Source organism: Cololabis saira, chromosome 9 (genome assembly GCF_033807715.1).
Source record: "Cololabis saira isolate AMF1-May2022 chromosome 9, fColSai1.1, whole genome shotgun sequence".
Classification (NCBI taxonomy): Eukaryota; Metazoa; Chordata; class Actinopteri; order Beloniformes; family Belonidae; genus Cololabis; species Cololabis saira.
The window spans coordinates 35,269,678-35,284,626 of record NC_084595.1 but is presented as its reverse complement, the minus strand read 5'-3'; the positions used below and the strand labels follow the sequence as shown (position 1 = coordinate 35,284,626).

General features: G+C 37.4%; 1 protein-coding gene across 1 annotated transcript in view; it reads left to right on the top strand.

Moving 5' to 3' along the window:
* Positions 1–7,871, top strand: part of efna5b (ephrin-A5b) — a 105,914-nt gene extending 98,043 nt beyond the window's left edge. The window contains exons 4-5 of the mRNA XM_061729365.1: positions 291–371; positions 3,358–7,871. Coding sequence (XP_061585349.1) covers positions 291–371; positions 3,358–3,482 — 206 coding nt within the window. The 3' untranslated portion in view covers positions 3,483–7,871. The remainder of the gene's footprint in view (positions 1–290; positions 372–3,357) is intronic.
* Positions 7,872–14,949: the final 7,078 nt, after the last annotated feature.

Below are 14,949 nucleotides of genomic sequence, written 5' to 3'. Positions count from 1 at the left end.
ATTGAAGGGTTAAGATCATTGTGATTACTGCCCTGAATGATCCCTTTCTACTGTCTGACATCCTCCTTTCATTTATCGTAGATCTAAATTAGATGCTCAGATTTGTTTTTTCTTTTCATTTTGAATCTCTGAAAGTTTGTAGACTGTGATTATGAATTGAAATCATCCGAATGTTGCCATTGCTTGAGATGTTTTAATTTGAGGGTTGGAAAGGTGGGTCAGTTTGGCAGCATGAACCTCTTGGGTGCACACCTCTAATGATTCCTGACTCTCCCTATTTTCTGTTATAGACAGCTGTACGAAAACTATTGGCGTACATGACCGCGTTTTTGATGTAAACGACAAAGTAGACAATACGTTAGAACCACGAGGTTAGTATGGCTTCCTGCTTCCTTGTTTCTCTTCTGTATGACTTCCATCCGTGTCTGCTGTTCTGTGCTGCCTGTCTGGAAGTTGTCCTTCCACTTCACTGCCTGATGCTCTCTCTGAGACGGATTATTTTCCGGAAGGGTGTTATATGTCACTCCTACTGCTGCTTATATGCTGTTGAAAAGCCTGTTAATGTTGCTTATGCTCTGGGCAGTCTACTGTCTGTTAACACATACTGTATAAGCATATGTGTGTGTTTGTGTGTGTGTAAAAATGCATGCAGCTCCATTGTACACTCATACCATCACAGTTTTCATCTTTACAACAAAAGCTCTGCCCCAGTAACTTCATCACTTGAATATCTTAATTAATATGCTATAAAAGCTGTAAGCATTCACACAATCTACTCAAGTTTTCAAATCCTCAGTGTTTAGTGTTGCAGATCAGCATCATTCATGTTTTGTGCTCAGAACACACTGCATTGTCACATCTGTATATGTGAGCTGAAACTGAGCATTGAAGTAAATTATAGTAGGCAATACAATGCTAAAGAAAATGAATAAAAAAAAGTAAAATGAAGACAATACTGTACACACAATCCACTTTAACCAGAATAAAGGCATATTTGAAGTAAAGAGTAATCAAATTAGTATATGTGTTATGATCACGGTGGTCTTACTGAAGTAAGATCTAAACACTGTAATTGCTATGTAATGATTCTTGGATTCCTGCTGCGCATTGCAACACCAAATTGTAATGCTTCTGGGAACCGAGACATAACAAAAAGTGCAAAACAAAATTTGCTATTATATTTGTCTATAAGCGTGCACACTTCTAAAAAAGCTGTAATGGAAGTTTTTGCAAGATCAGGAACAAAACACAATGGTTTATGATACAGTATAAAGCCAGCAAACAGGCGTAGGAATGTAAAAGGGACACAAATACGATGTGAATCAACTATGCTCTTGAGCAAGGAAAATTGGAATATTTAATAAATATTCTTAAAGCAACTCATGGAAGCGCTAGGGCTGAAGTTGAGGACACAGATATTTGTTAGGTGGACTTTTGCCATTGGCACAAGGAAAAAAAAAAGAAAAAAATCTGCATCTTGAAATTGAAAACCCAAAGTCCACCTAACGAATACAATTGTTGTGCTCACTGACGCAGCAAGTGTCACGTGCAGTGCCTGAGACCTCAGCTGTGTGGCACACTTTAAATGGTGCGGGAAGCTGGCAAACAGACTCCTTATCCGTCACATTTATTCCTAGAAAAGAAGATTTTTTTTTTCTCCACTGGCATACAAATTATTCTCCATCTGTTATGCACTACGTGGTTGGTCTCAGTTGCATTAATAACTCATTTGCTCTCATGCTCCTCCCAAGGCTGGGGGCGTGTGGCCAAGCGTGTGCCCCCCTCACACTCAACCACATGTGGGTGGCCCTCCCTCCCTCAGTCACATGTGCAGACATCCCTCATTAGGCTGTAATATTGTCTTCAGAATACTCAATAATTAGATCATTCTTGTCCATGTAAAAGTTTAGGTTTAATGTAGCACATCATTTTGTTTTTGTGAACTTATTTCATAGTAAATGAGTTATAAGTATACCTTTGATAATTCATGCAAAGTTTGAGAAACTACTATTTTAGTACACCATATTTTCCACACTATAAGGCACACTTAAAATCCTTAACTTTTCTCATAAATCTGCATAATCAGGTGTGCCTTATGTAGATATTTTGTTGTGCTTACTGACCTCAAACCAATTTCATGTGGTACACTGCGCTCAAAAGTCAGTCAAAATGTTTTAGTGCGACTTTAGTAAGCGATAAAGCCACTCCGCTTGATTGACTGTCGGACCATTCCCAGCTGACTCAGGGACGTCGTATTAAAGTCGGTCCTTGATTGAACAAGGGTTGCAACGTCAGATAAGGTTAGATAACTAATTATGTAGCGCTGGCAAGCAACCATCATCCAGCATCTAATCAATGTTACCATACTATACCTTTACTACTACCTTAGCGTAAACCACATTTTCAAATCTGTATCATAATCCAATTATAATCAAATGTTGGAATACAACGTTGTTCCAACCTCACACTAACTTCAGGTGTCCGCTATCGCTGGCAACGATGAACCAATCAGAGAACAGGACGTAGTATGATGCTTACCTCCACCACTTTTTATTTGTGTATTCGTGAAAGACGAATTATTTAAAATGTGAATATATTTTTCTGAATTTGTTACAACTGAATCATACTCACTAATATATATTGCGAACGAGTGGAATAAACTTCGACTTACCAGAGTATACCAAGTATAAAAACATATTAAAAAAATTAGAGACCGTGTCACAAATGTACACACCTGAATTGCATCTACACAGGAAGTGTAGATGCAAGGACATGTGAACACGTGAGATACCCCGTCTGCATCCTTTAAGGCTGACTCTTATCTACATTAACCTTTATTTTTAATCCCCCTCATTGTGTAATTGTGCTCTCCAAAAAGAAAAGAGGGAAATTGAAACATTCATCCTTCATCTCTTGATGTCCCATCTCTCCTCCTACCACACATGTACACACACCTTTACAGTTATACAATACTCTGTTCTTTCTTTCAGTCCTTTGCTGAGCATGGTTCAGTTTCTTTCCCATGGTGCAACAGACACCGCTGCAGACAGATACTGATAGCACTGCCAGACACAGACAACAGCAGCTCAGTTGGTGAATGAATCTGAAATGTTTGTGGAAATGAGAAACACCAACTGAGGATCCAGTGGCAACTCAGATTTTATGACACAAACCTAAAAATCTCAGTTAAGAACCGATTCATAAATTATGATATTAGTAAATAAAACATATTCCGGGTTAAAACCAACTTAAGACTTGCATACTTGTCATCTTTTGTCTTTGATTCCCTAACACAGTAGAGCATCTTGTAGCCTACCATGAATTAATTTTGTTTTATTTTTCCTCTTCTTTTTTTAGACGATACCAGCCATGAAACGGCTGCACCTTCCCGGAGCAAAACGAACGCTGCGCCACACCTGAAGAAAACAAGTCCACTTCTAGCTTCATTGGTGGTCAGCCTAGCGGCACTCTTCACTTTATAGCGCCTCCCTCTGTGCAGGAGGTCATTTACACCTAGCGTGGCCTGAATCTGCCCTAGGCTGCAGGGTAGGGGTGGGATATGGGTGGATCCAGTTTGCTTAATTGGGCATAAGAGCAGGCTTCTCAAGGAACCCTCTATTTTTTTCAGAAAAATATTTAAGTGGTCTTTCTCCTTCTGTGAGTGAAAAAAAAACAACAAACAAACAAAAAAAAACATTGATGTTAGAAGCGGGAGAGACAGTTCCCCTCTTAAACCTTAAACTAAGATGCCAAATCCTGTTTTTTGACACTAAACGATTCTTATTTTCCCGTGACTTTTGACATTGCTTTACATCGCATTTATGTGATTGCCACACTGATGTTTACACAAACAGCTACATATACTGTATAGCACACACACACACACACACATATATACACACACACACACACGCACATGCACACCATTTAAGAGCATCACAGCATTTCAGACTCATAGCATTTAATAGCAGTAGTAATTTGACAAAGTTGGACGTGGTAGTGAAGATTCTAGGACTTAGAAAAGACTGTATATACACAAATAGAAAGTTGTCCCGAGACCTCTCAAGAAGCCTTTCAATGAAATGTTTCGATCAGTGTGTTTATGGTGTTAGATAGTTTTGCATCTCTGTTTTAATGGAAGGTTTACAAGAAGAGCAACGGTTACAAATAGGGCCAAATTATAAACCACTGCACGGAGGAAATATGTGCATGGCACGCACCTTAGCCCACTGACGTTCACTGTCGTGGTTCAAAAGATTGTTGCCAGTTTCATTTCAGTATAATGTGATTGTACGTTATGGATAAGCTACATATCAGTTCAGTAAATGAGCAAAAGCAAAACCGAAGGAACCAGTGACATTTTTTTCCCAATGAAACACCTCCCAAAGAATTTACTTCGCTCTGGATCACAAAACGATTGCATTCAAACTTTCTCAGACACTTGTGTTGACTGCTGTAAAGATGGGGGATCAATACCTGTGGAGAGTTGATCACACAATTTTCCTGCAGAGCAGCAGTTGTTTTCGCTGTTCCAGCTGAGCATTAGTCAATATTAACGCTCCTATAAACATTTAGATCCACAGCATTTTTATTTTCAAAGAATCGCCCTCTTTATTGATTTTTAAAATGAGTGCTATAAATGATTCCCAGCAGAAATTGGACATTTTATTTATTTACTTTTTTCTAAATTATTAAGTGACTTTGTCACTTGCATCATAAAACGTTATCTTAACAATGGAGAAATTGTAAACTTTGATTTTAGGTCAAATTAAATGAGAACAATAACTGCGGTTTGGGAAAAAAAAGCCTTTGAAAAACGCATTTCATTTATCAGTGCTATTTTTATTCTCTCTGATCTTTAGTCATTTGTTATGATGATAGTTTATAGTAGACTTAAACACTTGTTAGATTCTTCTCACTTTCACTTGACTGCAGCAGCTAGAACAGCTTTTACAGGATTTATGTATAGTTCCAATTAGTTGATATCACATTGCTTACACAAAAAGAAAAAAAAATATCAAAGCTGATGCAATGTACCGCTCTGTTTACTCTAGCTAGATTTATGTTAGCACTTACATTCAAAGGAAAGCTTTGTTCTGTGGTGATATTTAGTTTCCTCCGGCTCGCACGAATTTATATAACGAGAACCATTTTTCTAGGGATTTGTTTCTCTTCTCTAAAAGTGATATGAAACGACAGGAAACCTAACTCTTCTGAACCCGACTTCTTTTAAGAGCCAGGGTATGAAAGACGGAGTATCAATTGGTTTGGAAAGAAAGATAGAAAGAAAGAAATGGAGCAAGTAAATGAGCACACGGGCGACGGCATGGCCACCTTCTGCTCCTAGTGTTACTAGTTTAAGTGACTCTTTAATGAGGTTCAAAATGACAGGCATGCGAACCCCATGTTGTGGCAAAGAGAGTTATTTCTGGTATTAAAAATAGATGCTGGAAGGCTTGGGGGGTCTCGGGATTGAGGGTGGTGGGTGTAGATTTCCACAGTGGGGGGGGTTTAAAGCACCGATGACCTTGCAGTTTGGGAGAATTGGTGAGTGAAGGAGACTGATAGAATCCGAGGGTGAGATGGACATACCGTTCATAAAGACATGGGAGGAGACTGAAGGTGGTGTGTTTAGTGCCTAACAAAACAAATCTGGACAACGAAAAATCCCTGCAACACTACTGAAAAAATCTCCAAATCATTGACAAATATTCTGTCGAGTACTATTCAGTTTCAGAGGCATGCACGTTTTTTTTTTTTTTTTTCTGCTTTGTTTTCATGTTTTGCATTTTTTTTTTCCTAATTTAGGATAACAGACTTTGCCTTTAGCCATTTGTTGTTGTTGTTTTTTGTAACAATGCTATTACAGCAGAATAGCAGCTGAGCTATGAAGGGTAATAGGCGATGAGGCCATTTAATGAGGTACTAATTTTCTGGATAACGCCACGGGGAATAAACACTGCGTAAGATTCAAAAATGGACGTTTGTCAGCAAATTAACACTAGACGCTTATCAGAAACTGACTTCAATTATACTCCATGATTATCAATGCTATTTTTCATTATTGCTATCATTACCATGATTTATTCTACACACACCTTAACCTGGGAAATGAGGATCAGCTTATATACTGGATACTGTGTATCCTGAGGTAGTCAACCACAAAACATCTAGTGTTAGGTTAGTATCTGTTTTGTACCTTTCTGGAGGACAAAAGAAAAGAAAATGAGAAACATCATTGTTAAAACTGTATAATTATTATTATTATTGTTATGATGATAATGATTATGACTATTATTATTAGGAAGACTTGATGTAAATAGTGTTTGATATTAAAGTATTAATTTGGTTCTTATGTCTTTTCTAGAAAAAAAAAATACCGTATTATCTCTGAGTTTTGCGGAGTGTGTACTGTTCTCAAACAATGCATTGTGTGCTTTGATTCCCAATGCCTAAATAGACTTAATGAATTAATATGAAGGCGGAACCTTGTGGGAGCTGTGCACATACATCGGTGTACAGAAGGCTGGACTTTAGCCAACGTGGGGCTCACCTTTTACATGTTTCAAACCAGTCACCCAACCTTTCGCCGCCTCTTCATGTACGGATCCTGCCTTGGAAAAACGCACTTGGGACTTGAATGATTTGTACTTTACTGCCTTCAGGGTTTTCAGAGCATGTTGGTCAACTAAAAGATCAGCTATGAGTGGACTGTTGGCTGTTTTTTTTTTGTTTTTTTTAAATGGAAGGATCTCACCGATTTCATTATGTGGCATGCGCATGAACTTAATGACAATTTAAACAGAAATGGAAAAAAAAAAAAAGAAAAAAAGAAGTTTTAGTGGGTTTTTTTGTTTGTTTTTGTTTGTTTGTTTCTCTTTCAGATGTATTAGATTTTCTGATCATTTTCATGTTGTGTGTTTTTTTGCATTACCATTTGAGTGATGTCAAACTGTAGTTACAGGTGACAAGTGTACATAACACAAGCCATTGTTGTAATGAGGGGGCGGGTTGGGTGTCAGTCATTTTGTAGTTCAAAAGCAACTTTTACTTTTCTTTTTCTAAGGATGGCTGTCTCTGTAGGTTCTGTGGTTTTCATCCCCATGTCTCCTCAGCCTATTCATTCTCTTTGGGCGCTCCCATTAGGAGTACTTCAAGAGTAGATACATCAATGTGGACATTTCTCAGTGTGAAAAAAAAATAATGTGTGAGACCTATAGGTTTGAGTGTGTGTGCGTGCCTCATTTGCTGTTGCTGCAGTGAATGGGAAGCGGCAACCCTCTTTGGCAGCAAAGAGTGTTTCCCATGCCTTAGCCCTTCAGCCTCTGCCCTGGAAGCCCCGTCTGTGTTCAAGACGCTCTCTGCCATTGTGCTTTTACACGGAACAGCTGCTGGCTTCGAAGATACTGCAACAGGGCCCTTCACTTTCTCTCCCTTACAACAACCCCAAATCGCCTGTCACTAAGGTAGACTGTGGTCCCGGGCGCATTTTCAAAGGATTAGTGCACACCCCTCCACAAAATCGTGAACCGGATTGTTAACGGGATAAAAAAGCCTACCATCGATCCAGGTTCTGTGCACATGGGTAAATCTTCTCAGCTCTCTTTTTTTACTGAAGAACCACTTGTTAATTTCATGTCCTGCCTCCTCCTCCTTGTGCTTGTATAACCCCCACCACACCAACTGCTGTCCCTCCTCCATGACCTTAGAACCCCAGTCCTACTTTGACATCAGTGGGAAATGTTTCCAATCTGCTCTTTTACAGTATATAACCAACAAAAAAAGCTGACAAAAAAATTATCTGTATTTGTATATACACGTGTCTGAGCAACTATGGGTACTACAATAAAACAGAAATACATTGCTTTGACGGTTGTGCTGTTGCTTTTCTCTTCTTCAATACAAACCTACGAAGTCAATTTAAATGTAAAGTGATCATGGTAGTAGTAACCATTAAGGTTGTCCGTGCATTAAGAATGTTTCTCTGCATGTAACAAAGCCACGATAAGAACTGAAAATGAGCATACTTAAATAGAGATATGCCTCATTATGTGTCACATCACATCTCCAACAAATTGTCCCATAAGCACACTATTCTCTCTTGAGGTTTCCCCTGTCTGTCTTTTTCTCGGGATGTCTGCACAGTGAAATCACACCCTATAAAGACAAACTGAAAGGAACACTATCCATCAGGATCAGAATAAGACCTTAAATCTCCTTTCACTTGAGTGGGGCACTAATGAGGATGCCTAATAACCTTCTGCTGGACCCCATCAGCACCATTTAGCTTCACCTTCCATTATCTCTGGTAATTAGACTGAGAGTCAGAAACCCCTGAGGACTAAAGGGGCGGAAACGCCCCCCTGATGAGCCAGTTACAATCTAGCAATGTCATGAAAATCAGTGGAATCTGACTTTACAGAACATAGGGCTACTTTTTGTGGTAATGTCAAGCAGCTACATTTAAGGGAACTGGATAAAATAAAATGAACTGACCATAATACGATTTTTTTTATTTTATAGATACCTTCTCCAACAGTTAATTTAAAGACTACGATTGTGAATCCTTGAGTTTTTCATTTGTTCACTGCCCTTTTAAGTATTTTATTGGCGGGAGTGAAGCAAAAGATATGCCACAACTATGAGCTCAAAGACAATATCAGTGTCCAGCTTTGCCCTTGAACTCAAAGAGAGGGAAAGAAAGCATTAAACCTGTGACAACTTTCATTTTTAAGGATATACAACCTCATGGTACATTATCGTGAAAACACCAGCTGTTGAAGCTTCAGGACCGACTCCCATAACAAACTCTTTTTACAGAAAATTACCATACCTAAGCTCTTCAAAAGAAATAAAGCCTAAACAAAGGGTTAGTCATCAAACGTTTATCAAGTAGTCCATTACAAATGTAATTTGTGTATTTTTGTATTCTTCAGTGAGTTAATGAGAGACTGATACTTTAAAAATGCAGGTTTTTACATCAAGGATGGATTTCCCATTTTTCAAAGCCCTTTCTAAATAAAAAGGAGTTCAGAATTGTGTGAAGTCCTGGAAATTCTAGACCACAAAAGACTGAAATAAGTCTCGTAACGTCATTGGTCACTTTCAAAATTGTTTGCCAAATGTTAATTCAATTGAGCTGAATTGTGACGCAAGTGAAAATTCAGTTTTCTGAGAAAGGAGTGAGAACTATGTAAATATATATCCATCCATCCATTTTCTATACCCACTTTATCCTCTGTAGGGTCTCAGGGTATATATATATATATATATATATATATATATATATATATATATATATATATATATATAATATATATATATATATATATATATATATATATATATATATATATATATATATATATATATATATATATATATATAATATATATGTTCAGTATATATATTAAAGCAATTAGTGTTTTCATCCACAACCACTCACAAGGAATTATGAACGTATATGAGAGCAATATGGGAGCTGGGAGCATGAACCATGGATTTCTTTGCATTACAGTGAAGTATTCAGCACTCTGTGGGCTAAAAGAAAATGTGTTTATGCAAAAGATATGAAATCTCATCCAGGATGCAATTCTGTCCAAATGTATCCTTTTTCAAAGCTGGAACTTTTTTAAGCATCAGTGGATAAGATGCTTTATGCATGAACACACTTGACATGATGAGCCAATTAGTGTGAAGTTGTTCTTCCTGGTCTTTCTACCAAAGAGGGCTCTGGAGATGCAGGTGTGTGCGCCTAAGAAGACCAATAAAGCCAAATCACGGTGCCTGATCATTAAATCTGGGATAATGATAGCTTTATGTGAAGATGTATCCCAGATGTACCATTAACTTATGAACATAGTCAAAGTGTGTGACCAAAAGTGATCGAGTAATGGGTTGAGTTGGTATTCAGCCAAAAGCATGTTACTCTTGAGATGGCGGCATGAATGCAAGGATGTGCAAAGACTTACCTGTGACTTTCATTTTTTTTTTTATATGAAAGTATATTTTTTTGATATGAGAAGTTTTATCTTAACACAATAACAGCTCATCTGACAGCCCTGAAGATGCCACTTTAGTGAAAGGCTCTAAAAGGCATCTTTCTCAAGTCAGCTGGCTCACTTATTGGCTGCATGGTGTTCCGTTTCCATGTGAACAATCAGTTTGACTGACAGCTCTGAATGATGTCAGTTAATCGCTTCACTGGTGTGAAAAGGTCATAAATCACCCAATTACGTTGCACCCCTTTATGAATAGATATTTTGGGGGAATATTTAAAACGCCTCTAAGGCATATCAACTTAGTCAACCCCATATTTATTGAGAGAGGGCTGCTTGGTGGCTGCTTGTGCCAGAAATAACTGATAAGCTGAATACATTTTAGAGCCTCAGTCACACTGTGGAATGTCACAGTTTAACTCAAAATGTACAATTCAAGGTTGGGAGTTCTGATTTTTGACAGCTTTGACACATTTTAAGAGAAGGTTTAGAAGGAAAACAATGAGAACATATTTAAAAGAGAGGAAAAAATGAATTTATAATGAAATTCTATATAAAGCAAAAAAAAAGTATCTTTGAATAAAGGCATAAGCTCAATGTTTTATTGTAGAGTTACGAGCAAAACATAAAGCACATTTGTTTGAAACACTTACTGCTTTCAGAGTAGGTGCAATATACCTCTGCTGTGTTAGATCAATACCCATTTAAGTATAATCTCTTGGTTTCTTTCATGGAATTTGGAGGCTCAGCAGCTGAAAGAAAACAAACTCTCAGATCTTGATCTTGCAGGACATACCAATGAGTTGTATAGTTTCAGCTCAACACAACTGATCTAAGGAAATGAAACAAATTAACTATTTCATTCAAGGGTTGTAGCATCTGAATACCAGAAAGCAGCATGTTGTGTAAAGTGAGGTTAAATGCTTTTCTTGCAAAGGTGCTGCAGGAACTCCTCTGCAGCACTTTATAAAGATGCTTTCTGAACAGTTGTTAAAGGCCACCCACTGCTCAGGCCAAGGCCACTGAAATATGCTTCACCTAAAACATTTTCTTTTACTTGTGTCTCTCACATGGTTACCTCTCGCATGTTCTCCTCATCTCTCACCTTCAGGGTTTTGAGATGAGGAGCTGTAGCCAAACCAAAAGGGGCATTATGGGAATATGTGATGCCACTACAAAATGTTAGCTTTAATGCAAGAGATATTGATTGAAAGAGTGACTGTTTAGCTGAGTCTATATTTTATTCCCATGTCCTGTATTGTCATTTCACCATTACCTAAGAAGAAGGAAATGGTAATTCTCTTTTGAAATCTAAAGGCCTGCTGTTGTGTCTGTGCTGTCACTGCTAGTTTGTGTTGTAGTATGTTTGTGTAAGGCTTTCAAACAATGTTTCACACCCCGTTTGATGTGCTATGCTAAATATTCGCACATGCAAATTAAAATCTCCTTTGAATTGGCAGTTCATTTTACATGGAATTATGAAAAATAAAAGCTACTAGAATTAATAGAAAGTAGCCAGAGGTTTACAGAAACATAGTAAACAAGTATGATTACTATAAAATTTAATTATTATAGTAAACATGTTACAATAAAACTTGTAATGTGGTTAGATGTTTTTGATCACATAATCATTTTACTTGAATAATATCCTGTCAATTTGTTGCATTGCATGTTACCTCAGCCAGCTTTTGCGCTTTAATACAGTAACTACAGACGTGTAAATTATTTAGCCAAAGGCATTGATAAAGCATCATGTCATCAACATCTCAGTCTTTTAGACTTCCTGATTGTCTAAGGATGGCTGTCTCTGTAAAGTAAAGTCTAGATGGCCCTTTTTTGTGTTTGGTCCAGAGCACATGGTATCCATTTAAAAGAAAGATCTGGAACACTGGTTCATGCATGTTTCATGGTGTGATGGCTCATCTCCGAGACCTTCAAGTCCAGAAACTGCCCCCTGGATAAGGATATTATAAGGTTACTTTATTGCATGGTAAAGTTTAAGTGGCATTTATGAACAGAGCTCTGTATTTTGGTGCTTCACAAAAGTTTCTCAAAGTAATCCCTTTCCTACAAGGTTGGTTGATTCAATCCCATCTGAGGGATCTAAATCATTTGTGTCCAGTTAAGGTTTGGCACTTGCCATTTGCGCAGGAGAAATTTGGTAGATTTTTCAAAAAATTAATTGTAATTCGAATGGTATTATATACTATAGAGGGAAGAATATTCAAATCCTTTTCATATTTTTTTGGTGTACAATTGTTTTTGTTTTTTTGGTAACATAGCTTTTACATAAGTGTCCTTGAATTTTTCTATTTTTCCTCAAAAACTCACCCTTTGTTGGGTACTCTTTAATTAATATGTTCACAATACCAGTTTGAAATAATATCAGAATTTGTTGTTTTGCATTAGTTCTCCCAAACTGCCTCTTCATAAAAAGGTTCAAAAAGAAGAAAATTAATACATATTTGAAGATGAGTTGAAGCTGAAAAGACCAAAAATGAAATATATTTGGTTCTTGTCTGCAGTAGAAATTAAATTTAATCGCCATTGTATGTTATGCAAAATGTTTTTAACGGTTTTCCCTCCCACATCAGCTACATGTACATCAAGCACAAAAAGTGAAAGTTGATATTATGAACTGTACATTCAACAAAAAGAAAACAAAATAACAAGGAAATGCCAAAACAAATGCATTTTACATTCATTCGGTACCTTTTCTGCAATGCTCTCTCCATAATCACTTTTTGTCTGGAGATGTCCGCTATGAATTGTCAAAAGCCAGACTGAGGAATTTCAATGGGGTCACTGTCCCTGATTTCATGGCAGAGCAGTGGATTCGAAACCTTAGGATAATTCTCCGAACTTTTGATGAGTTGCGCAAGGAAATAACTTCTCCATTTGTGCAGGCCACATCATGCCCAATGGAGCTATCATTCCTACAGAAAAGGGAACGTGATTGTCTGAAGTGTATCATGTGAACAGAAGATGCCAAAATCGTGTTTCCACTGCAGTTTTGAACTGGAGCCTTTTGGCGAGTTACATCAGTTCTGTGTTCATAAAATAAAGCATTCTATGGAAAGAAAACTGTGCCAAGGGCGAAACATAGAAGAGGCTCAGTTATCTTCTGTAGCTGTCTTGAATCTGTGTAAAATATAATCTCAAGATTACCAAGGCATTCAGGAGCAAAGTGTGCTGCCCAATGTCAGAAAACTTGGTCTCAGTCAGATCATAGATCCTCCAACAGGTTAATGACCAAAACCCAATTACTGCCTAGTATGAAACATTGAACTATTCTGATGTATCCTTTGAGCCCTGATCGGAATCCTGTTGAACATCTGTGGAAAGAGATGAAACCTGGAGTCTAGAGAAGGCAGCATTCACACCTGAGACACCCAGACCAGTTTGTTCATGAGGAGTGGGCCAAAATACCTGTCTACAGATGCAGAAGTCTAATAGAGAGTTACAGAAATCACTGGACTCCAGTGATTGCCTCAAAAGGTTGTGCAACAAAATATTAAGTTATGGATAATAATGTGCCATGGACAGTTTCAATGATTTCTTTAAATATTTCGATTGAACGACAATTCAAAGGGAATGTCTGATTATTATTAGTCAATGTTGAGTAAGTTATTTATTTTTACTTTTGCCAATTTCTATATTAGTGACCATTGTAGGTTGAACGTTCTTTAATGGACGGATGGAAGAGTACCAACAACTGTGTCCATGTCTGTGTGTATGTTTATTTATACTGTTACTGTCTATTACACAACATTATGGTTGCCTACACTATCCCCATGTTCGAACATGTCAAAAATGATGGATGACTTTCAAATTTTTCAATCACTGCAAAAGAATCATCTGCATCATTACTATTTGGTGGGCAATGCTGTAGAATTTAAGCAACCCACTTCACAACATTTTGCAGAAGAGGTGAGAGCTTTTGTCATCTTCTTAACAGCTCATACCATTCTGAGTGAGTGCACCACAGAAATGAGAATATTTCCTGCCAGTGCCCATTGAATGAGTGAGGCAAAAGTGACAGGGATATTAAACTGACATGTCAGCACTGGATCATAGAAGTCTTTGCCCCAGGGTCATAAATTAGATTCTAATGATTTTGTCATCCTGTTAAAACAATAACTTTCAGACCCAGTCTCCGTTTTCTTTCTTTATAACCTTTGATTTATGCTTTTAATTTTTTGATGGCTTGAAATAGTCTGACACTTTTGCCATTATGATGTTGATGGGATGAAATATTGTCACAATTCATTTTCCTTTTAGGGTTTAATTAGTTTACTTTAAAATGCCATCCATCACTACTGCTATGGATGAAATGCCATACAAATATGAGCACTGAGAGCAGGGAGACTTGGCAAGAGGAAGTTTTACAATTCACTTCCTGGGAAATAAATGTTGGCTGAATTATTCATAAAGCTTGCCATAACTTTCATCTGATTCTTAATTCAAGACTTTCCTTCCCCACTGGTATATCATATCACTCATTCACAGTTTCTTTGAGGCACGTCTGCTAATGTGACTTGACGTACATTATCACTGCTGGTGATAGCATCATATTGTATTTCAAACGGAGAATGCAGCCTGTCCAAGATCAGATTAGCATACAGCACAATGCGGTGTTCTAGTTCTTTATTAAACCTGATGTAAACTGAGAATTCGGTCTGAAATGACACATTTTGTTACACACACCTACACACCCATACTAATGTTGCAGCCCGGTAACCATATAGGTCAGTATAAAGTGTTTGGTTACTATTTAGGTTATTCATTTAAGAAGTTATTTCAAGCTTTTCTTTTAATCTTTGTGCTCAAAATCTGAAAATGCTAATTAAATACATTTATCAGAACTTTTTTTCTATCATTTAAAAGGTGTGCATATGCTTACTCAAATGAAAACCTGACAGAGAGGTATTAGGGAGAGATAAAACTGTGC